The 24,951-nt window shown below is 38.5% G+C and overlaps 1 protein-coding gene across 1 annotated transcript in view; it reads left to right on the top strand.

Annotated features, from left to right (window-relative positions):
- GREB1 (growth regulating estrogen receptor binding 1) overlaps positions 1 to 24,951 on the top strand; it is a 94,721-nt gene that overhangs the window by 52,243 nt on the left and 17,527 nt on the right. The window contains exons 7-22 of the mRNA XM_063330489.1: positions 616 to 741; positions 2,110 to 2,232; positions 3,121 to 3,258; positions 3,441 to 3,626; positions 4,179 to 4,529; positions 5,230 to 5,358; positions 6,868 to 6,993; positions 7,462 to 7,659; positions 7,750 to 7,930; positions 9,769 to 9,961; positions 10,551 to 10,687; positions 12,048 to 12,387; positions 13,951 to 14,066; positions 14,763 to 14,962; positions 16,782 to 16,871; positions 18,205 to 18,821. Of these exons, the coding sequence (XP_063186559.1) occupies positions 616 to 741; positions 2,110 to 2,232; positions 3,121 to 3,258; positions 3,441 to 3,626; positions 4,179 to 4,529; positions 5,230 to 5,358; positions 6,868 to 6,993; positions 7,462 to 7,659; positions 7,750 to 7,930; positions 9,769 to 9,961; positions 10,551 to 10,687; positions 12,048 to 12,387; positions 13,951 to 14,066; positions 14,763 to 14,962; positions 16,782 to 16,871; positions 18,205 to 18,821 (3,251 nt within the window). The remainder of the gene's footprint in view (positions 1 to 615; positions 742 to 2,109; positions 2,233 to 3,120; positions 3,259 to 3,440; positions 3,627 to 4,178; positions 4,530 to 5,229; positions 5,359 to 6,867; positions 6,994 to 7,461; positions 7,660 to 7,749; positions 7,931 to 9,768; positions 9,962 to 10,550; positions 10,688 to 12,047; positions 12,388 to 13,950; positions 14,067 to 14,762; positions 14,963 to 16,781; positions 16,872 to 18,204; positions 18,822 to 24,951) is intronic.

Genomic DNA, 24,951 nt, shown 5'->3' on the forward strand with positions numbered 1-24,951 from the left:
CAGGAGAACTGAGGCACATCTGTTGGTGGTTATATTCTCTCTGTGAGATAGAAGCCTGTTAAACAGTTGTGATCTGGAATACTGGTACCCCTCCAAAACAGTTCATTAATCTCTTTAGAATAGCAGATTGGATTTTTTTTTTTTGTGTCAGATGTTACATATATAAAAAAAGCTACATTGATAACAAGCATGTTATGTTTGAGAAAACCTCTCTTTTTAGTGCAGCACAGTTAAAACAATCTTGGAAAGTGGATGTCAAATTGGAATGGAGGTTTAGGAGATTTTTAGTAGATTTTCAACAACCTCTCGGACTCTTTTAGCTAGTGCTTGAGAAGTCTACTTGTAAGAGCTAGGGTCCACCTGCAAAGAAGCTAGGGATCTGACAGATGTATATAATTGCAGAACTGGATTTTACCCAGACACTTAATTCGGAGTCAGACAGCAATAATCTGGTATGAGATCAGAATTCCTTTTGTTTTATTCAGCATTGTATTCACTCTGAGAAGATCCTGATGGCTCTATTAAAGTAAATGATCGAGTGATCAGTTTATTATATCAACTGGGGATCTTGACCTAGAAATGTTTAATGTAAATGCTTTGTTTTTTTCTTGCCAGCTGTAGCTATAGATCACATCCCTTCAACAGCAGCGTTCAGCTCAGCAGTGTATAATGGCAAGGAATCACCTAAACAACAGTTGGTGAAAAATAACCTGTCTGCTCTGACAAGACCTTCGGTGTTAGGTATTTGTATGGATTTGTTTTTTAATTACCCTAAACTCTATATTCCACGGGTATAATAGAAGCATTGAACAAATGGTATCATGATCATAATTTCCTGTATGAATAGGAATTACTATTTCCTTCCAAGACCTTTCTGACCATAACACTTTTTTCTATGTTAACTTTCAGAAAAAAAAAATGTTTATATGTTTTCAGCTATAGCTTTTTTACAGTTCAGATTATCAATTGGAAGTTTTTCATTATATTTACAGTTCATTCATTTAATAGAAGTACAGACTAGATTCTGAATGAGCAGAATGAGTAGAACGAATGGCTAAATACTGCCCTCACGTGGTAAATGTTTAAAGGACAAAGTTATCTTTGAAAACCTGTACATAAGGTTCTTCTGCAAGTGAACACTCTTACTTAAGATCTGAAGCCTTCAGGTTTATTTTTAATTTTAATATCTTATGCAAAATTTTAAACCCCATTTTTATATAAGATTCTTACTCTGTCTTTTATTTTATGTGGAACTAACCATTCTGCCAGGAGGTAGAGCCCTGCCAGTGTGAAGTAGCGTTATGACCTCTGCATAGTCATGTCCAGAAATAGAAATAGCTCAATCCTGCAAGATGCTGAGCAATTCCCGGAGGACCATTGGCTCTCAATAATTCGAAATACTTGATGTTAGTGGAAGCTCAGCATTCCAGGAGTTTGCAGGAGAGCACAAGACAATTCAAGAAATTAATGGAAGAAAATTCAAGAAATTAATCATCAGGAGCTCCTGTGAGAAAGTTACATTTCTACAGACACAGGTGTTAGAGCTGCATGTGGATAGAAGGAAAACGCATAAGTAATTTCCTAGGAGTTAATATGGAATAACATAAAACCAAAGATGGCAACCAGCAAGAAGTGTCAAAAAATCCTGTAAATGGGAAAATTGTTGAAAAGAACTCACATCTTTATTAATATTACCCTGAAACCCTTGAGACTTTTATTTTGCAATAAGTTACATGAAACACTGTCACGTGTTCAAAAATAAAAGGAGAAAAAAGCCCAGAGTGTTGACTTCAAAATAACACTTATAAGCATTCTTAGTACGTCTCATTCTTATGACGTTATTCTTAGTACAGAGTAAACATTGGTATAAAATAATTGAAGCCTACCTAGATAATTAAGAGTCCTCTGCACCAGAACGTTCCCAGGAATTTAAGCAGGACACAGCAAAGTAAAATATAAACCATAAAAAATTGCTATATTCATGGAGTTGGCCCTGTCTACCACAGTACTTAATGCACACGTTCAATCTATCAAAACATATTGAATTACCATGTGCAAAACTGAATAAATTCCATTCTAATATTTTTCTGAAATATTACTGTTTTTCAGGCACTTTAACAAATTCAGGGCCTCCAAAAAAGCGCCATAAAGGTTGGTCACCAGAGTCTCCATCATCTACTGAAACTTGGAACTTGCAGCTCAACCCACAGGCTCCAAACAGAATTAAAAATGGTAAGCTATGCCCAAGGTAATGGTAATGTTTTTTTCATTATTCAGAAAATAATAAGGGAAAAGAGGCAATGTTTTAAAGACCTGTGCAGATTTGCATTAGACTTTTGAAAGGTGTTTGATAACTACGTGCTCACCTACATTTACGTACTTTGTTTCCATTGATTTCTTTTGGGGCTCTGAGCTTAACTGTTGTTAGGATCCAGTCATCAAGTCATTATTAATAAATCCCAACAGGTGCCTGTGTCCATCCTTAGACACCGAAACACCTTTGGGATATTAAAATTAGGGTCATAAATCAGGATTATCCATAACTAGGATCATCTCTTGTTTCAATTATTTGTCACAGTGTTCTCGGCACTTGGATTTTATAGTCTAGATACAGATTAGAGTGACATGCAGTGAAATAAACCCTCCTTCCCCAAAATGCTTTCTTTTAATGTGCTATTGTTTAAATTAAAATTACTGCAAAGAAATTACGATTGAGTAAACATTGAATCTTAATTTTTTCTGTCTTGTTATAGCAAGAAAACCTGTTTAGAAGTAGTGAAACTAAATATATCATACAGAACACACAAATTGTAACTATTTGTGCATTGATATCACATAAATCTCTGTATTCTTGCATTCATACCTGGGACTGTTTGCTTATAAACGTTTCAAAATCTTTAGATGCATGTGTGATGTTCCAGTTTGCAACAATATAATTATTCCTCCAAGAAAGTTAGAATAGTAGTATGGGTTGTAGTAACAGCTCATGAAATATCTATGTAACCATAAAAAGCATTTAATACTGATACCAAATGTGGGTATGAGATGACGTTGAATAACTTTTTTTTGAGGAAATCATTACTAGACCAGACTCCAGTAATAATATGTCTAAAATCCTAGATGGAGGAAGCTTATCATCTTTACCACATTCTGCTTTGGTGGGGCCAGCCTCGACTCCGATGGTGGGCTCAGGAGAACCCGTCTCAGTTCCTGACAACTTGCTGAAAATCTGTAAAGCAAAGCCAGTTATTTTTAAAGGTAAAAACCCCAACCCCCCAACAAGACCTTAAATCTTTTTAGTAAGAGAGTTAAAGATACGTCTTACTGATAAGCACTGCTAAAGCTGTCAATTTTAAAAGGTTTACTATTAAAACTGTTCAATGCATACATGGGAAATTATGAAACTAATGTGATGTGTACAAACATTGTTTATTTTGTAGGTCATGGAAACTTCCCATATCTTTGTGGGAACATTAATGATGTGATAGTGAGTCCTTTGTTGTACACCTGTTACAGAAATTCACAGTCTTTGTCTAGAGCATATGAACAATATGGTGCCTCCACAATACAGCCTATTTCAGAGGAAATGCAGCTCTTACTGACTGTCTACTACCTTGTTCAACTAGGTAAGATTATTTCACATCCAGGTAGACTGCAATGAATATATTACCTGCCAGCAAAGGAGAAAGGGAATATTAGGACAGGACAGTATTAAATATCGGTTTAGGACATGTGATAAAAACCAATTTCATTTGTGGTAATGAAAAAAAACCTAAATAATTTGTCCTTAAAGACCAGACAGATTGAAATATAATCATACATACAAAGTTTATCTTCTCCTGTAATCTGGGACCTCAGCAACTAAAAATAAAAAAAGAAAAAGATCTGTAATTCACTACTTTTGTATACAGTCTGGGGTTTAGAAGTAGTATTATGCTGAGACAGGCAGTATTTTTAATTACTGATACTCAGGTTCCAATTAGGGCAGCTTTACTTGAGTATCACAGAGGCACTTCAAAATGAAAAATTTCGTTCACATCTGCTAAAGGCAATACAGTCACGCATGCATAAATCTGAAACACGGTCATCTCTGAAAAAGTACACATTTTGAAAAAAAAATGGTTTTAACTCAACTGTTTTGTTTAATTGTTTCATAATACTTTCCTTGTATTTTTTAGCCTCGGACCAGGTCCCTTTGATTGAGGATTTGGAACAAATCTTCATGCGTTCGTGGCGGGAGTCACACCTGTCTGAAATCCGTCAGTACCAACAGGCCATTCCCCAGACCTTTCCTCAAGTGCCCAGCCAGATCGCACCAGTGACTTCAGCCCAGCTTCCCTGGCTGGCAGGCCTCGCCGCCAGCTCCTGTAATGACAGTGTCCATATCATTGAGTGCAGCTACTCTCTGGCTGAAGGGCTTTCAGAAATGTTTAAGCTACTCATTGAAGGAAAATTAATAAAGACAAACTACGTGGTGATCATATGTGCCAGTAGAAATCGAGCCATTGATTCCTGCATTGTCATAACAGGTAAGATCCCAAGGGTGTATCTCCAGGCAAAACAGAGTAATTCAATGCCATGAGGAGTTTGGTTGGAGTTTCCATAAGCTGCCTCAGAAAGCAGAACTTTGATCAACAAGTAATGGGTTTTGAAGAACCCGAGTTGATGCTGCACAGTTGGGTCTCTCCCCAGCAAATCCCATTCTGCCTGTGTTACCCGTTTTCTCACCAAGGCATCCCAGCCAACACTGCTACGAACAAATGACGGCGAGTTACAGCACACATACTGCATAAAGCTCTCCTGCTCTGTGCGACTGGGATGTTACTGCGAGCAGAGAACTGAACGCTTTCTTAGCTTCTAAAAGATGATCTTTCAATGTCACCCCCTTCCACAACCTGTTGAGGGCTATGCTGATAATTAAATAAATTATTTGAATAGGAATTCAAAGATTCATTAGGAGTGTAAGATAATTGATGATTCCTTTGACTATTTATATGCTCTTTTTATATACTGCCTCAACAAATATTTCCTAAAAAGGGTAAGAAACACAAAGAATTAAAAAACATGGATCTATCTTTCAGGTGTCTGGTGCATACATGCATAGGAGAGAGAAAAACTTATCTCTGCCATTTTTGTGTATGTGGTATTCTGGGTAGTATTTTTATTATGACATAGAACATTTTTACTTCAGTTTGAAGTGCTTTCAAAATTACTTTTTTTGTCTTTTAGGAAAGTATCAGGCAAGAGTTCTGTCTGAGAGCATGCTCACTCCTTCAGACTACCAAAAAGAAGTTAACTATCAGCTGGTCACAGGGAAAGTGGAAACTCTGGGGTCCTTCTTTAGCACACTCTGCCCAGGTACCTAACAGGTTATAAAGAGCCATGTTTCCAAGTCCCTGAAACTTTTAAGTCAGAGAAAATAGCTGTGCTCATTACTTTTCCAGAAGCAAGTCATTATTAGAAATACAGAAAAAATGCAGGACAAAGTTCTGAATGTACACTTGAAATTCCTCCTAAAAGTGCCAGGTTCTAAAATCCCTCCGTTTCATAAAAATATGCCAGCAAATAGCTGAGCATATTATTCTTAGCTATGCAAATCCATCCATATACTATGCAAGTCCATATTCATACGAATGTATAAATCTTTTTGTCGTAAGCACAGATTTTGTTTAGACCATGATAAAACGGAGTTATTTTACCAAAGGAAGGATTTGTCCCTTCAATTTAACATACCGTGAAGTTGATCGTGATGTGTGGGAAAGAGAAGAAAATTGCAGAGATCCAGGGTTACCGGATCATTTTTTAACGGAGTATACTGAGGATTACTACAAACTGGATTATCTGGGATTAATTGATTAAAGTTAAACCGTATCACACAACTAGAGCAAATGCAGCATATTTGTCAGTGTTAATGGGATGTCACAGTCCCTTTGCCATTCATGTCACGTCGGTAAATCTGTACTCGGATCACAAGAACCCTTCTGGATGTGTCATGATATTCTGAGTGGTCACTTAAGAGGAACTTGTTTTTCTTGAACCGTCATGTAGTTATGTTAGTGTTTCTGCTCTTAATATCTTCAGAGTATGGTTCTCAAAATCACTTTTGCTATCGCTATTTTTCGAGCAGAACAAGCGAATGAGCATCCTAAAAAAAAGTTGCCATCTATGTGCGCTGGATTGCACCTCACAGATTGCACAGACCTGCCTTTCTGAGCTCAGTGGAGACACGTTCAAACATCTTTTCAATGCCTGAGAAAATACTAAATACTTAGGACAGGCATACTGTATTCTCTGCATAGCTTTCATCTGTAAACTGATAAATAGGATATATTTGCAGATAGACATAGTTCAATAAAAAATACCTGGTCTGCTTCAGCATTGTGTGTAGCTGCAAAACTCATATTTCTCTTTCTGCTTTATAGGGAATTATTTTTCTTTCTGTGTTTCAAAAATTTTAAAGATTTTAAAATATTTATCAGATTTCCCAAAATTTCTTGTAATCCTTATCGGTGAACAGTATAGCTCCACGGGCTGAACATAAGCTAAGCCAGTTTCGTGTCTTTGTTGTTGCTGATTTGTAGCGGGGCCTTGAAACTAGTTTTCTACCATCCTTCATAAATGTCCTAGCCAGTGGTCTGCAGAGTTCGTCTGTCATTCCCTGCCCTGATTTGCATTTTATTACTGTTCTGCTATAAAAACAGATGCAATAGACAATAACAAGAGGGTTCCTGTATAAAACAGCCAATAAGCCAAGGGCAGGATAACTACCTAGCATATATAAAGCTCTTTAAGAGCTACAAGACAAAATCAGTATGAAACGCAGGTCTTAACATGGATGTTTATTCCACTATCCCTTCAATCTGGTAGACGGTGACATTGATCTTTTGCTGGAGAAATTTTATCAGGAAAACCAAGGACACATCTCTTCTTCAATTTCTGCTTCAGTGAATAAACCAACAGCACTGAATGGAGCTGGAGCAGCTGCCTGTACAAGTAAGTAACGAGGATTTTCTAAAGCTGTAACTGAGTAGGGTACTTGAGACCAGGTCTCTGGCTGTGCGGTTAGATCCCTCCGGGCAGAGTCCTAGGCTCTGGAAGGCAAAGGTCCTGAGGCAAAGAGCAACTCATGTCTTGGGACGTTCAGATTTACACTGATGGATGCTCTGCTTCATTCCACTGGGTATTTTACTCTCTGAAGCTCAAAGTCTTACTTCGGTGGTAGCAGAACCCTATTGCACAAGTTCAGTTTCAGCTCTCAGACATTTAAGAAACTTACAGGACCAAAATGCCCAAATGCAGAAAGATTTCTTTGCATATTCCATATACATTTTCATAAACTGCAACTTCTGTTCATAAGCAAGAACCTTAAAGAGTAGATCAATCATTCTTTGCCAGACTCTAACATTTTGCATTAGGTGAGACTTTGGGCATATATCTAAACAGAATTTTACCTTTTTCCAGGTTATGAGATTGAACGACATCAGATTCGTCCATTCCAGCTAGCAGTGGCTCAGAAATTGCTGTCTCATATTTGCTCAATTGCTGACTCCAGCACTCAAAATCTTGATTTGGGTTCCTTCGAGAAAATTGATTTCTTGATTTGTGTTCCACCCTCCGAAGTGACTTATCAGCAGACTTTGTTTCATCTCTGGCACTCAGGTGCTCATTAGTTAGCTTTATTTTAGATTTACAGGAAATTGTTAAATGTGTTTGTATCCGGAAGTACTGACATTTATTCCATTTCTTTAGGTATTTTATTAGAACTTGGATTAGAAAAGGAACATCTTACAAAGCAGAGGGTGGAACAGTATGTTATGAAAATAGATGCAGAAGCCCAGATAAAATTCAAAGTCTTTTTACAAAACTCTATGCAGAATCCACATACACTGTTTGTTCTAATCCACGATCACGCACACTGGGATCTAATGAGGTAAGAAAACTGTAACTTCTTTTTAGAGAAATTATTATTGCTTGCATTAACTCTCAAGATCAGCTTTCTGATTTATCCCTTCCTTCATCTTTGTTTGCATCTTTCTGCTAACTCCCTCTTCCCATGTGTTGAATAAACATGTTTTCTTTTAAGGTCCTTCGTGACTTACTCTTATCCTGCTTAATATATTACGCCTCAGTGTAACATTTCAGCTTTCCTTGCTCACCATTCTTATCTTCTTTCATCCACAGCTATTGTTTTTTTGGCTGGTTGTCATTTGTTCAAAGGAAAGCTTCCTGTGAAAGTACACAGAGCTCATTATCCTCTGACAGTGTCCTCTGGGCTGTAAAACATGCAAAATCCTCCACAGCGAGTAGACAACTACTGAGCCAACACTGCTGCTTATTTTTTTAACTGATTGGAAATTTTCCAGTACAATGTTTTTTCTATCCAGAATCACTGATTTGTAAGAACTGAAAGCTTCTGTGGATACATAGTCACGTCAGATAGACTCCTCAGGAAGCAGGGAGGTTTCTATCTGATGTTCCTGAGCTCCCCATCAGCTCACTTGCATAACTCATTGCTTCCTTCACAGAGCCCTGTTTCCGTGGCTTCTCAACAATCTTCCTGCTGAGAAGTTGGGCTGCTTTTGCTTTCTGGCTCCTGGGGCACTGGGGAGCTTGGAGGACATACCAAATTCCAGAAACACCAACATTTTCCAACTTTGGGAGCATGGTGGTGTTTCTGAAACCAAAACGTATGGAATCTTACTTGTGAATGAAATGACAAGGTCTTGTCTGTCATACTGGTTAAGAAGGATGATTTTCACCAAAACTTGATTTTCACATGTGAGGGTTTCCTGTTCAACTCCTCTGTATCTTAGGAATTTACATGACATATTACAGCTGTCACAGCCTTCAAGGCATTTATTCAAATAACATCCTTGAGTGGCAGGGAAGTACCTGTATTGCTGCTTAACTCTGATACTTTTTCCTCTTATCTAATAAAGATATGTAAGTGACTAATATTTAAGCGACTGTTCTGCACAGCAGGATTCACGCCACCTAACTGAAGTGCCTAAAACAAGAGTGTAACTGCTTGGGATTGCCCACGTAGTCACAACAGACACACCTCTGGGGACTGGCTTAGATCACGGGTGGACAGAACCAACTTCTGGAGTTACTTATCTCTCTCTGCTCGTAACAGAAGGAGCTTGCAGTGACTAGGCTTGTAACTTAGGCAGGTAAATGCCAAAAATTAAATAGCATGAATTTGGACCAAAGTTTTACACCAGAGCAAGGAACTGACTGTAAGTGTTCCATGATACTGGCGTTTGCCCTAACAATAACTGTTCTTCCCTTTCATAATAGATCTATCACAGGTAGTTTCCCTCTGTTTTTTTTTTTTGTTTTACTGACTTATTGTCTGTCATTTTCCATCTTTATTTTTGTAGGTAAGAATTATGTTTTCTTAAGGGTAGCATTCACAATCTGGCCAAAGTTACTACAGGACTATGTGTCTATTCATAACCGACAAAACCTCAGCTTCTTTCATCCTTTATCTCTCGTATTCTGGTAGCTGTAAGGGCCTGGTAATTTGTTAGTTAGGGAGCTTATCAGACTTAGGCAAATTTTCAGCTGCAGTGAAATAATTTGCATTTCTTTTCCCATTCTTCTATGCAGCAAAATCGTGCCTGAGTCCTAAGTTCCTAAGTATAGAGTCCTAAGTTCCTTGTACGTTTTTAACTTTGATTTCACATCCAGGTTAAAGCTATTCCACTGACTCAAATGTTCCCTTGTGCTGATCACTTTGGAGAGTTTTGGGTTTCTTTTTTGCAGTGCTATGCATAGCCTTTATCCTCCAACAGAACTGTCTACAGGACTCGTTGATAGACTGCTGAACTGCAGGGAGGTGAAAGAGGCGCCAAATATTGTGACCCTCCATGTGACTTCCTTCCCCTACGCGCTGCAGACACAGCATACTCATATCAGCCCTTACAATGAGATCCACTGGCCTTCTTCATACAGCAATGTAAGATGGATGCTTTGAGGTGCTTTTGTGAGCTTTTCATAAGTTATTTTACATTTACATATTTGGTGAAACTGTGGAGGCCCCATGATTTTTGTAAACAAGAATGAAGTTTGCATGGCATCTTTTTCTTGTTCAGTCCATGGCAAGTTCTTTTTCCCTTTGCTTATCCTGTCATTTCTTGCGTTTTTTCTTTATTCCTTTTATAACTTCTATAAACTGTAGTAGCTGTGCTAAAAATCTTTGAGCTACATAAATGGAAACCATCTGAAAATCTGTCTCTAGTGCATTACTGCATAAATACATGTACATACATGGGTTTTCTTCATATGTGTGCATATTTATTCCATACGTAGCTGTTCTGTCTGTGTATATGTGGGGAGAGAGAAAGAGAGAAACAAGGAAAAATTGGGTCAAAGTTCTGTTCTCTCAAAAAAATTAATTCTGCTACTTTCTCTCCTTGTTTTAATATGTCTGAGTAGATTTATGCTTATTAGAGAATGTGATTGCAGATATATCAGGCACCAATGGTTAATCAATTGTAAATTAATAATTAATAAACTTTATATTTTTATTGTTTCATTTGCTTTAGGGTGTAGATTTATACCATGAAAACAAGAAATACTTTGGACTGTCAGAATTCATTGAGTCCACCCTCTCTGGGCATAGTATTCCACTGCTTCGGTACGACAGCTCTTTTGAAGCGATGGTCATGGCTTTGGGAAAAAGGTACAGTATCCTACTTTGTTTAACACTGGAAATTTAAAAGGTGTGTTCTAGTGACTTGAGTTACTAGCTACAAGCCTGGTTCTTTTTTTTTTTTTCTTCCTCACTGTCCCACAAATCAGCTGTGTATGCAAGGGCATTTCACTCTTTCTTATTTTCTCCTTCTGTCTTTTTTTCTATGTATTTGGCTTGTAATGTAATCAGTCGAGGCTGCCTCTTACTATGAACATGCACACTGTTTAGCCCAATTTTGCATATGTTCATGTCGTGACCGGTAGATACTTCTGTATTATAAAATTCTAACCTTGAATCATCACGTAATTTCAAATGTGTTATTACTTTTACCCAATGTTATTACTCGCTGACCCTGGCTGATTTTGATGTATAGAATTTGTGTGTATGGCACTTGGACAGCAAAGAGAAGTAGAACTGTGATTCGTACACTTAAATCCGTGATAAAAACTTCAGAGCATCATCAGAGCTTGAAAATACATCATCAATTTTCCTTGGTCCCAGTGGAGCAAGTCTAGAATCACTGCAAAAGAGTAGTGGCGCATTATGTGCACACGTGCAGCTGTGAATGAACTCTTTGGGATCTGTAAGAAGAATGGGACAGAAGGAGTAAAATCCCGTGAATTTGTATTGATAACTGGGAGACTGAGCACATCCACACTTAACTGCTGGGGCTTGCTACAGGGTGCTTTGGAGCTGTGATGACACATAGCAGGCACTTCTCTGAGCAAGCCACAGTTCCTCTTGCTACCGTGTTCATTTCTGTGGAAACCAGAGCAGAGGAAACTAATGCATATCCATGTCTCTCCCTTCCATAGACTGGGGATTGAGACAGGGTGTACCTGGGTTTGGGAACTTGGGAGTGCTCATTGGATGCTGCCTGTATATTCGTCCTCTTGGAAACAAGAGAAAGTTGGTTCAGGGCTTCAGTAAGAACACAAGCGAAACACCCCACCCTCCCTCCCACCCCTTAAGAATAACACATAATGAAGAATACTATTCTCATTGATAAGAGGATATAATTTTGATTGATGACGTTACTGAGTGCCTTAGCAAATATTCTGTGATAAATTTTGTAACAACAGTAAATCTTGGTAACTTAAAGTGGTGTAAGCTAACTGGACTACATCCTTGGTAAATCTTTGCTAAGAAATGGAGAGACAACATCAGTTCTAATTGTGAAATGATGCCTTGCAAAGCCTATCCAGCTGCAATTTGGTGAGATTCTGTTGCATAGTAGATATGAAGGATTCTTTACAGGAGAAAATCCTGAGTTTACTATATTTTGTAAAAATTCGCTTTTTCACTTTAGCCTTTAATGTTTCGCTATTTAATTCACTGTTTATTTCAGGTTCCCCAGGTTACACAGTGCAGTGATAAGGACATTTGTCCTCATACAACACTACTCTGCAGCTATGATGGCAGTGTGTGGTCTTTCTCAGATGAAGAATTACACCTCAGTTGAAACTCTGGAAATCACCCAAAACCTAATAAACTCTTCAAGACAATGTCCTAGTGGTCATGGCCTTATGGTAGTGTTGAGAATTCCATGTACTCCGCTGGCTGCAGTGGCTTATGAACGTCTGTATAATGTAAGGGAAAGACTAGCCCTTGAAGATAACTTTGAAATAATCTTGGGAAATCCTAATTCTGGAATCACAATAGGGAAGCACTTTGTGGACCAACTAAAGGTAACTTGCAGAATGGCATATGCTGGGAAGCTTCATTAGATGGGCAGGTGGGGAGGCTTTACTGGTGAGAGTCATGGTCGTGAGCTGAAGTGCGGGTCTTACTAGTAAAAATAAAAACTACCATAAAGAGCATGACTTTTATGTTTTAGACATACTGTCTGTGATACCTCTTCTGTCCTACCTCTGGTTAATACTCAGTGGAGCATTAACTAATATGGCTAGAACTTGATTTCCAGCAGCAACCCTCCCAAAGAGTTGAACTGCTTTTATCTACAGTGACCATGAGCAATAAGAAAAAAAGCCAAATAAAATTGTCAGTCACAGTTTTAGCAGAATTTTCTCTCAAAATCATTAGCTGCAAAAAGATTTTAATCAGTGACCAGTAGAGTTATATTATTCTTGTCACCAGCAGGTGGCATGGAGGCACCAAATCAGTGACGTTAGTTCTGGGTCCTAGAGCACCCTGGTCTTCACAGCTCAGGACTCTATGCTTTCTGGACCATGTGCTGGTTTATGGATTAATTTATATCTTTTAGGCCCAGAGCCGTGGGTGATCTGATTAACAAAAGCCTCTTCTACTGCCTTCCTTTTCATAAAATTACCATCATCTGATCACCAAAGCAAAAACATATTTACGTTCTAGGATGGTGTTATATGGTACATTCTGTACTGTGTCTGATTCCATACATGTTAGATGAAGTCATTTGAGATCCAGGGCCTAATGCTGATCTCATTCTGCTATAAATTAGGCATAACTTATTGTGAAAAATCAGTACTATTTCTGAATCACATCCTGTTTATCTTCTTGTGTAATGTGTAATGGTGGTACGTGTACGAATGTCAGAGGCTGAGTTGTTGCGCTGTTGGTGCTACTGTGGACTCCTTTTCTGTAGATCAGTCTTACAGCAAAAAGGACTGACTGGTGTGAGTAAAGCAGTATAGCCTGCTGCTAAATGGTCAAACAATAAATCTAGTTACCAAACTTCTCATGAAGTTGGCAGCAAAACTGATAGCTTTGGGGGAGAGCAGGAGACTTCAGAGAGTAGCAAGTGAGGACAGTGGTATGTGTGTTGAACACTTCCAGCTTTCCCCTATTCCTCTACGGTGAAAAAGTCTCATTCCTAGCTCATTTTCTTCCTTGGACTCAGACATTACCTGCTACAAGAAGCAACACTCTGTAGAGAATACTCTCCCCCAAAGCTCCTACTCAGCTTTACTATTGTACTGTATCCACTCTATGGTACAATAGAGTGGATGTGGTACAATAGACATTGTACCCGTCTGTGCCCTCAGTACTATGCAGCTGGGAAGCTGGGAGGCTTTTCAGACTGGAATGTACTGTCCCAGTCTCCTCAGACATACAGCAGGCAGGCTGCTACCTGTAGTGCTCTAGGAACCGTGCAATCTACCTGTGTTGAAATTGGCTCTGCTCTGCGGTTTCCCTTGGTGGAACATCCAGCCACTGTACAAATTGATTCATATAATGGATGATAGAAGTATATATTTCTGTATTTTTATTTGTGCCATATAGATACGTCCGTAAGTGGTTTTTGCCTTATACAGGTCTGGCAGAAAATTGAAGATGTGGATTGGAGACCACAGACCTATTTGGAATTGGAAGGTTTGCCTTGTATATTGATATTTAGTGGTATGGATCCACAGGGGGAGTCTTTGCCACGGTAAGAAGATCCAGTATTTTCTCAGTGGCAGTTTTTTATCCATTGCTTACCAAATGGCTAAAGGTTAACTGTGTAATTACTTGTGGGAGAAGAAAACAGATTTCAGTGTCAAGATGTTTCTTATGCATTTCTTGGCAGTTTTTGTATCGTAAATACAAACCACATTATTAATAATAACCTCCTCTTTACAGCAAGATAAAGTAGCTTAGAAAATATTATGAGAGTTATCCTAGTTTAGAGTGGAGAATAAGGGTATGTAAAAAAAAAAGTATAGCTACTTTAGATACCTTAGGGTAGCTGAGACATCTGCATGATGCTGGCATGTGTGCTAGAGGATGACTGGAGAGATCAGTGCCTTCTGGAACAGCAGCTGGAAGCCAGGCAGGATGTCCTGGGGCACTAAATGCTTTTGTATGGTCAACTGAATCCCATTTTGTGTGTTAGGCTTAGAACCCAAATGACTATTCTTTTTCTTATGCTGATGCCAATGTTCAGTGCTGCATAATGGGATTAAGAAAAAAAAAAAAGTGTATGCACCCCAGTGGTAAACTTATTAAGCACAAAAGGTATTCTGTGTTCTATCTCATCTGTGGTTTAAGCAGATCATGAAAAAATTCCCTTTGGCTGTGTTTGTAAAAGAGATAGGGGAGTAGGTTACAGTGCATTTTCATACTAGCCTCTCTTGTTTCTCTCCAGATCACTGAGATACTGTGACCTACGTTTAATAAATTCATCTTCTTTGGTAAGGACAAACTTGGAGCAAGAACTTGGTTTGGCAGCATACTTTGTGAGCTCAGAAATTCACACAGAGAAAGCAGTTGTGAATGATGTGTTAGAAAGTGACCCAGAGAAACTAAGCAGCACTGATAATGAAGACGAAGAAATAGCAACAGAAGGTATTATTAGTAGTGATAATAAAAGAAGCTGTGAAATGATTGAGTTGTATTAGAAAAAGCAGGATTGTATGGATACCTACTCAGTGAGGGTTTCTGGAATTAGCCTTACTGAGTGAGCTCTGCTCCTCAGTTTTACTTCATCTCATTGAACCCGTGTTTTCTCACCTTCCCTGCCCAGGTGCTGTTGCTGCTGCAGCACTTTAATCTCTTGCAGTCCTGTTGCACCTGTTCTCTCTCTCTCTGTGTTTTGGCTCCCTTCTCTCCCCTCCTTCCCTACCTCCTTTGCCCTGTTATGTTCTGGCAGACGCAAAGTGGAGCTCGAGTGGGTACACCCAGTGACGCTCCCTGTTCGGAGTGCTGTGCTGTGTTGCCCTCCCGCAGCAGGGAAGCGTGCACTTTGCCGTCTGGGAAGCAGAGACTCGGTCCCACCTCTCACAGCAGGGACAACTCCACCTAAACTGTCCCTGACTGATGCTACCGAACCTATGCTTACATACTGACAGTGATGAAGATTCCTCCCAAGGAAACTGTATATAGAACAGCTGAGTAGCCTCTAGTTTGTAAGGTATTAAATAGTATGGCTAGAAAATATATCTGAACATAGTGATTTCTGAGTATTCCTTGAAAATGTCTATGAATTCCAATTGACAGTGTAGAGTTGATGAGTTTATAATTTCTTAAGAGAGCAATTATGAACACATAAACATGGAAACAAACAAAAATAATTTACCCGGGAACTGTTGAGGGGTTTTTTTGAGTGATAGTTGATGGGCGTTATTGGTCATCATTAAGTTGTTTACATTTTTCTTTACTGTCTGTTGTGCCTTGCAACTGTGGAAAACAAGGGATTTTTTATCTCCGTAGGTTATTTAAATCTCAAATGGCTTGCCTTCATTTCCTTTTCTGTACTATGAGGAGGAAGTGAGCTGGTTCACCTATTAAATTCTTACTCATTGGTAATAAGGATAGCAGAACAAGCAGAACAAAAATATTTACTTTAATCAAATATGTGCTTCTCATAGAGGAATGAAATACCTGAGGTCACGCTCAGACTGTCTACACTAGAGGCCTGCTTTAGATGTGAGGAGTACTTCTGTCCCTTCAGTTGAAGTACACCGAGATTGTATGTGGTCTGAGTCAAATGGGCAGCTAAGTTGTTAGGCATCTAAGTTGTAAAGCTGCTTTCCTAGTCCATGAAGTACGATATGCTCTTCCAGAGTCCAATTCAGAACACTTGAGATAGAATTACAGTCTAAATTTTTGCTGGCAGTACTTATGTCTCTGTTTATCTCGGTAAAACTGTACAGAAACAAGCATTTTAACTTAGAAGCTTAAGCTAGGAACCTCAAGTGAATATCCTCGATGGCTGTCCAAATATGGATTTTCATCACCAAAAGCTGAGCTATAATCTGGCCATAAAGCTGTAATATATGGGGCAGGAGGCAATTACATAACATAATGACAAAACAGAGCTTGTTGCCTGTTGGTTTCCCTGATGCTGGATTGGTGAGGAAAGTAAGACATGGGTAGAAGGAGAAAACATGGTTGAGACATGCCTAGAAATTACGAGCTCCTGGCTGCAGCATTGATTTTGTGAAGCTATTGCAGCTCATCATAGTTAGATTAGACCATGGGCTGATCCAATATTGTGTGGTAGGAACAGGTACTCTCCACACTGAAAACAGTGTCAGAATGAGGACAAAACCCACACAAACTCTTGTGTGCTTTTCCCTACTTTGACAATGTAGCTGTGCCTTCTCACAGGCTTACTTAAATTATATTTTGGTTTTGTTTTCCCCTATTGCCATTTGTGAAACAGGTTCTACTTCAGAAAAGAGAAGTCCTATGAAAAGAGAAAGATCTCGTTCCCATGATTCTGCATCTTCATCTCTCTCTTCAAAAGCTTCCAGTAAGACCTTAAGATCTTCTCTATTAAGTTGCCTTTAGGACATAAAAGAGACCTTTTGTTCAGCTTATTTGAGAAATGATAAAAGGAATAAATCACTAAGGCTTTCGTAAGGCCGATTTTATTGGGATCCCTAAAGATAACTTTTAAAAAAATAAGCATCAGACTTCACGTGGCCTGCCTGTGGCTTTGTGTCCTCGATTTGCCTATGGTTAAATAAATGTTTTTTCCTTTCTTTTTTTTTTCTGTGCTCTTGGATACTGGTATTTTGAGGTATATATCACAGTGGTTTTAATTGAAACCATTCATACTGCTGGCAATATTTTTTTATTTAGTGGTAATTTCCATTACTAGCTACTTTAGATTAATATGCAACTAGAGTATATCTTCCTATTTCTTGAGACCAAGAGAAACTGTGGACTTTTATTAGTTCAAAACGTGGGGTTGTTCTGAGAACCAAGACTGTTGTTTCCACCATGAGAGGAAAGCTGGTTTTATCTATGTTGAGCCTCAGGCAGACATTCCTATTCCCATGTGGAGACTGATGCCTTAACCAGTTCTCAGTCTGTTCTGAAGACTGTGAAGTATTTGCATCTCCTCTTTGCGACAGACTTAGGAACCACTTAAAATGAGGCCTTAAATTTTCAAGAAATCTTAGTAGTTAGAATATATAAGGTAAAAATATACCACTTTCAGAAAATCAGCAATTAGCTGTGGGGTGCATCTACATGACATATTCAAGGCCAACATCCGTGAGTTCAGTATGTGCTCTGAGCTGACGAAAAGCTGTATGAATGCATTATTGCATTATGTAGCACCAGAGACGTGAAAGCCAGGTTTTATTAGATTGGACTAAATGCTGCAGTGACGCAGACGTGTGAGTGTCAGGTCAGATCTAACTCAGAGCTGAGGACTGTTTCTAGATGTCAGTCTGTGTAGACTTTTATGCAGTCTGATGGGGTAATAGCCTGTGAATACTTATTTTCTTACACTCTTTTGAAAGATGTTTTCAGTAATTTTGCAATTGGCTTGAGTGATGAAAGTATCTGATGAACACCTTAAGCAAGGAATGGATGAGGGAAGTAGAGGACAAGACATTCACTGACATCTTACCTATGCACGTCAGTACTTTAAAAGCCACTTTCTGCGTTGAGACAAATACTTCAAACTAGTCCCATTATGACTTCCCCTATGAGAAAGGTGAAAGCAAGAACAGGAGTGGGATTGCAATGAGATGGATGCTCTATCTAAATGATTAATTTTTTTGGTTTTGTTTAACTATGGCATTGACTAGCAGAGATAGTTGCACTGTGTTGAAATACAATTTTTCTTTTAGTTACAGCATTCTGCAGTGAGTCATCTCCTCCTTTAACAGCAGCAGGTGATACAGCAAAATCCCCCCACCAAGTCCTAAGCAATAGCAATGAAGAAACTACAAATAACTATGAAAGGCAGAAGCACAAAGTAGACAAGGGGGCGCAAACAACAATCAGCAAACATTTGCCAACAGTAACTGAACAGCTGGATATGAAACAAAACATAAAAAGTGCCCAAATTTCCATCACCTCATCATCCTCCTCACCTTTCTCGTCCTCTTCTTCCTCCTCTGCACCTACTCATAACTCCTTCATCCTACAGACCTCTCAATGCTCCATGACCAAAGCATCAAAACAGCCTCCCATAGTTTTCCTGCCCAAACTGGTTTATGACATTATTACTTCTACGGACAGCAGTGGACTTCCCAAATCATCTTCCCTCTTGCCTTATCATTCTGTTATGTGGGCAAGTTCTTTTCGTCCTCTTATGAGTAAGATGATGACTTGCACGGAGCAGTCTCTATACTACCGCCAATGGACGGTTCCCAAGCCAATCCATATGGACTACAACAATAGAAATGAGGGCAGAATGGACACCTTTCACCCAAGGAGGCTGCTGCTGAGTGGGCCACCACAGGTGTGTAATAAGAACAAGGTATTATCATTGATTTATTTTGTTTAATTTTATCATAATCTCAGAAAAAATTATTAGTTACTATTATTCATACTTGAAGGGGTTTTTTTTGGTGGAGAGTAAATTGCTTATGTTTTGTTTCCTAATCCCTTTTGCTAAAATAATCACAGAATCACAGAATCTTCATGGTTGGAAAGGACCTTTGAGATCATCGAGTGCAACCAAACAACCTACAATCTCTGCCACTAGAGCATGCCCTGAAGTGCCCCATCTAGATGTTTCTTAAATACCTCTAGGGTATAATCTTCCTTTCTTTACTGTTAGCCTGTGTTCAGAGACAATGAAGCTGCAGCAATGTTCATTTTTGGTCAGTCTGTCTCCATTAAAATGTTTTAGAAGATAATTTGCTCAAGAGGTGGATTTCATGTATAATTTCAGTTTGTTAAAGTTGAATATACATTTACATTTAAATAAAGATAAAAGGTCTTTACAAAACCACTTTCTTATGATCGATCTGAAGACAGCTGGGAGTATGTAATTAAGTTTTTTTCTCTGTTTCCTCCACACAGCAGACAGAAATAGAAGCTGTTGTAAATAACACATGCAAGAAGGCCAGTTCAACATTAGCAGAGCCATATTTACAAGATGAGTAGTTGACCCAAGAGTTTTTAAGTTAATTTGAAAAGATATATGGAAATGGGTTTTGTCCTAAGAAGTTCTTTCTCTTCTAAATTGTCTAAGGATGTTTAGCACTTATCTCTGAGCAAGGCATCTCCTAGTTCAACGCACATGTTACATGTTAAAGGAAATATTGTGCCTGTCATGTTCTGCAGAAGTACAAAGCAACAAGATAGGAAGAGACACCATGCCTACTGAGAGCATACAGATGTCCTGTGAACCTCAGAAGTCAAAAAGGATAAATCCAAACCAAGACAAAGATCATGTTTCCAGTTATTGTAACATCAACTGAAAAAATTCATCTAAAGATAATTACTGCCACATGATCCACTCTTCTTTGCCCATCCATCGCAAAAGGAAACTACACACTGCTATTTGTTAAATGATTGAATTCCATTGTACACCCACATTTATGGTGCAGTAGAGTAGAAAGAGCATAAATGGGCTTTTCATATTGGGACTTCCTTCAAATGTTACTGTAATTCATAAAGGATTCCAGAAAGTGCTCTGATGAGCAGTTTTTCACTGTCCATTCCTTTGATCTAAATTGTCCGTGTTTGCCAAAGATTGAGGTATTATGGGATCAAGAAACTCAGCTGCAGCATAAAAAAGAATACATTCTGGAAGAGAGATGTTGTTCATTTCTATCTCAAAGAAAAACACGGGCCATGACAATTTTTGTTAGAATTTTAAATGCATACACATCAAACCCCACAAAGGTACTATTTCCAAAGCCACCCTAAATACCCAGATTAGCTGATAACAAAATATTTCTTTGGTATTCATTTGTTTATGGGTCACAAATGTAAATCTGTGATTCTAAGAAGAGTCATTCAGCGACTTCCCAGAGCATATTACAACCTGTGAAAATGCTTTGATGCTTTACACTTGGTACTTGCCATTTAACTAGTTATAATTAAACAGGTGGCTTGTTTATCATCGGCTCTGTTCCAGGATATGATATTCACCACTTTTCACTGTGAAACATTTTTTTTCAAATATTGAATAGGACTTCTGTTGACCCTCTGCAGCAGTGAATTTCAGCCTTGATATCACTTCTTTTACTTGAAATTCCATCTCTTCTCCAGCTGTGTCCACAATGCAGGTTAATTCCTAGTCTTGCATCGGGTCATACAGATGGATCTAAAGTGTTTCCTAAAGGACACTCTTCACGTGTTTATTAATTTTATATTCCTCAATTCTTTCTGAAGAATATACCTGTTTCACACAGAACAAATTCACATGCATCAAATTAGCAGTATCATGTCTTCTTCCTAAGTATCAAAATTTAGGGGTATATATTAATTTCAGTATGTGGAAAAAGACAGCAGCTTTGTTTCCTTTGCTATTTTAACCTCCCAAAGTACTAAAAACTGTAAACCAAACAAAGCGCTGTAAAAGCATGTTCATTGTTTATTGGTTTAATGTATAACAATACAGTGTTTCTTCCAGGGAATAGTTACAGACATTAGAGTTACCCTTCTCTTTTTGGGAAGAAATAATATATATATACACATTAATATATCCATTTATATATGTTAATAATATATTAATATATATATAAAAAAAGTATAAGACTGCCAGAGTACTATCTTCAAAAATTAGGAAGTAGTTGTTTTCTTTATCAGGCAGCAATTACTTTGCTAAAATTCAAATCAGGAAGCCATTTCTGGTTAAAATGAAAAATATGAAACCAACACAGGAAGAAAACTAGGCACATTATTGAATCAAAATTATAATTCTCACTTTCAGGGTAATTAGTAATAAAGTACACTCACTCTTCTCTCACAGAGACATTTTACACTCTAGACTGATCAAAATGTTTTGCTAGAAGACTTGATGCATTTTTCAAGGACAATTACGTACATTAGAAGGCAATCGTGCATTATTTTTACAAGAGGCTTTAGGAAATGCAGCAAAAACTGGATAGGTGTAGGAGAGATTTCTATGTAATTATCTGTAAGTTAGCTCACATCATACAAGTTTAGCCATTGGTTAGTGAGTATGAATAAATACGCACCACCATGGACACCATGTATCATATCTACGACTAGAAATGTAGTCCCTAGTGCACCCAAGAAAGTACCTATAAGGAAGCCTAAATTCACTTAAATATTCTTAGAAACATTCATCTTAAAGTTCCCCAAACTGCAAATCAAGGTTTTGTACCTTTGTTTTTAACTGTATATTACAACTCAGAACTAGCATCTTCTTGCTCATGAGCACGGCTCAGTCCCGTAGCACTACATCCAGGGAATGAAGCGAGCACGTCTTCAGACACTTTCTAAGGAAAAAAACTGCTGCCCATATCATTGGGTTTTCCTCTACTATTGAAGTCTTATTACAATGGGCTTACATACCATTCAGCCTATGCAAGAAAAGTATTAGGGAAATATTTAATATCTCTTTTGTTCGCTGTGTTTTAGAAGATTGTAGCAAGTGGAAACAAGGACAAGAGCCAGCACCATTTGACCAGCTGTCTGTGGACCATCAGCATGTTTTCTATGAATCACCGTTGGTTCGCAGACCACAGTTTGAAAACCACTGCCGTGGTATGAGAAGAACTGTCTCACCTGGAAATTAAAATAGAAAAGCCTTATGGATTTATTTCCCCTTTTCCATATTTCTCCTTATGGAATTTTTTCCCCTTTTGCCATATTTCTCCTAATGTGAAGACTGAAATCAGATGACACTTTATAGCACCATTTAAGAGTAATAAAGTACTTCTAGTGGTCCTGGTATGCAGTGTCTGTAACAAGTTAAGAAAAGGGAAATCATTACTGTTAGACCTGCTGCAGCTGCTCTTCTGAATGTCACTTCCATGAATAAGCACGGAGGCACACATGTAATTTCTCTGACTGGAATATTTCTCTCTCAGATTCTTAGTTTGTTTTCAGCTTATCCTTGATATCTATGGCAAGCACAGTTCAGCGGTCAAAAGCTTTGGAGAGCTTTCCACTCCTCTTAGATAGTGTATGTCTTTGACACAAACACTAGACCTTCATAACTCTCGAATTCTCTGCAGAAAGAATTTGAATTCATATTTCTTCCTCTTGCTCAGCTACAGCTACACTCTTCATGAATGAAGACCTGTATGGAAAAAATAGTCTTGGTATTTTATGGGCCAAATCATCCCTTGCACTAAGGATGAAAATAGAAACCCAAATAGTTAATCTTTGCAGGCCCCAAATTCCTTAGTTATTGTAAGTTTTCACGAGATTTGAGATTTTTGTTTCTTAGTCTTTTGGGATTTTCATCTCCCGAGTCTGATTCGTCAGACTTTTGTCTTCCAAATTCAGGTAGATAGAAACAAATGATTTGGGAATATTGTGCCTTATCTGTTAAGGCACTGGGCACTGCCACATATTTGAGGAAACACTTTCTGGGAAGTAGAGCTTGCTGTAGTAGAAGTACCCCTCATGTACATTTTCTTTCAGGAATCATAAAAATGCAGCCCAGTTCCAGGGTCCTTCATGCTTATGATCTGTTTGCAGCTTTTGCGTGCAGAGCAAAGACAGGGTATGGAGACAAACACCTCGCTCAGAGTACTTCCTTACCAGTCGTCGGCATTGTTAATATACTATGTCATGCTTAAGCCTGGAGTCACTAATTAGGATGAACATGGCATCGTACTGGGCTTCTCTAAAGACGGGTAAAGTTACAGCCCAGTCATGTATGCAGTTTAAAATTTCTTTGCAGATCTATGTTGTTGCAGTTGGGAGATGGAGGATGGGCAAATGTGGGGCTCTGTGCATCAAAGCTGTACATACCCTGCTTGCAGGATCTCTTTGTGGCTAACTACCATGCCCAAACTATCGAAAAGAGGGGTGGTGAGAGATGAGGCACAGGCTCTCAGGAGACATGTGGAAGCTCCGTTTATTGGCAGCTAGTCGGTATTTTCAAACAAACAAAGACACTCCGTGCAGTTCCATTTTGCCTAGAGATGGTACATATAGAAAACAATACGATTAATTTTAAAGGTGCATTTACCTATCTGGGCATGCTACAAATTCAGTTGTTCAAGGTCCTTCCCTTCTGGAGTAAACGATGATTGTAAATGAGAAGTCATTCTTTTATCATTTTGTTTGAAAAATCTTCTCAAAATGATCTGGAAAAGGTGTTCTCTATTTTACCAATTAATGTATTCATCAGCAAATGCAGGCAAACGTGCAAGTGAACGGAGTCCCAGTAAGAATGTTGCCATGTGCTCAGCCTGATCTCTCTCCGGGCAGAGAGACATTCTGAAAACGCGGAGAGATTCCTGCGAGTTCCCACCAGCATTTTACGTACGGTGTTGCTAATATCTAACAATTCATAAAGCTCACAGTACGGTACTGGACACTTGTTATGTGACAGATAATGCGATTGGGTAAGATATGATGCATGGAATATCATAAATACAGATGTATTATTTTAGCGGTTAAGGACTAGCACTTGCAGTCCTGTGGCTTACAACATTTTTGATTCACGACCCCGTAGCTTTGTGTGTCTTTGTGTGTACTTGAGTCAATTGACAGCCGATACCTTTTATGTCAGTACCACGTAGTAGTAGCCTAGTCACTGCCAGGTACCTTGGTGAAAACCATTGGTGAAGACTGGTCCCCCAGGGAAAGAAAAATGGCATGATTTTGATAAAGGAAGTTTCAAATGGTTACCAAAACGAAAAAATAAGGTTTTCAGCCTGTTTTTCTGTTGATAACTCTAAGTATATACTTCAAACAAATTAGGAATTATTTTTTCACATAGATAGCTGGTATCTAGGGAACAGGTTGTGTACTTTTGATAAAAGATCTCTCATTTGTTTGAAATTAGGGAACCGTTAATCTGTCAGGCCAGCCTGTGCTTAATGAAATGATGATCAGAAGCACTTTATAAAATATGTTTATAAGGGCATAGAAAGGCAATCTCAGACTTGGGAGAAAACATTGAAAGTATTTTCTTCTAGAGCAAAGTATGATCAGGTTTGCCTCAGATGTGGGAAAATAAGATGCTTTTTTTTTTTTTTTTTAGCTTACCAATAAATAGCTATTGAAGTCAAGTTTAGAACCTTGTTTCAGGGTCAGCAGAAAGATTCTTATTAGTCTCCATAGATTTTACATAAAAACCCAGGCTGGAAATTAGAAACATCTGGTCCATAGGCTGACTAAGGTCCGTGTTATCGTTTCCTCTATTTGAAGTAAAGTTTTTTCTCTATTACTCCTGGGTAACACAGAGTTGTGTGTTAACTTCTGGTCTACCTTGTGTATCTGAAGGGCTTATTTGACCGTCAACGGGGGTAACGGTACCCTTTTCCACCCTTGGCAAGCCACTGTTTAAAACGCGGTCTGATTGATTGAAAACAAAAGATACTGAACTTTGCCCAAAACAAAAGTTTACCTACTCTTGCTTCAGCTTCAAAGCCTCCCTTTCTCAAATGATGAGAGAAAATGACATTTTCACTTGACATATATGGAAA

This window comes from Chroicocephalus ridibundus, chromosome 3, assembly GCF_963924245.1.
Source record: "Chroicocephalus ridibundus chromosome 3, bChrRid1.1, whole genome shotgun sequence".
Taxonomy (NCBI): domain Eukaryota; kingdom Metazoa; phylum Chordata; class Aves; order Charadriiformes; family Laridae; genus Chroicocephalus; species Chroicocephalus ridibundus.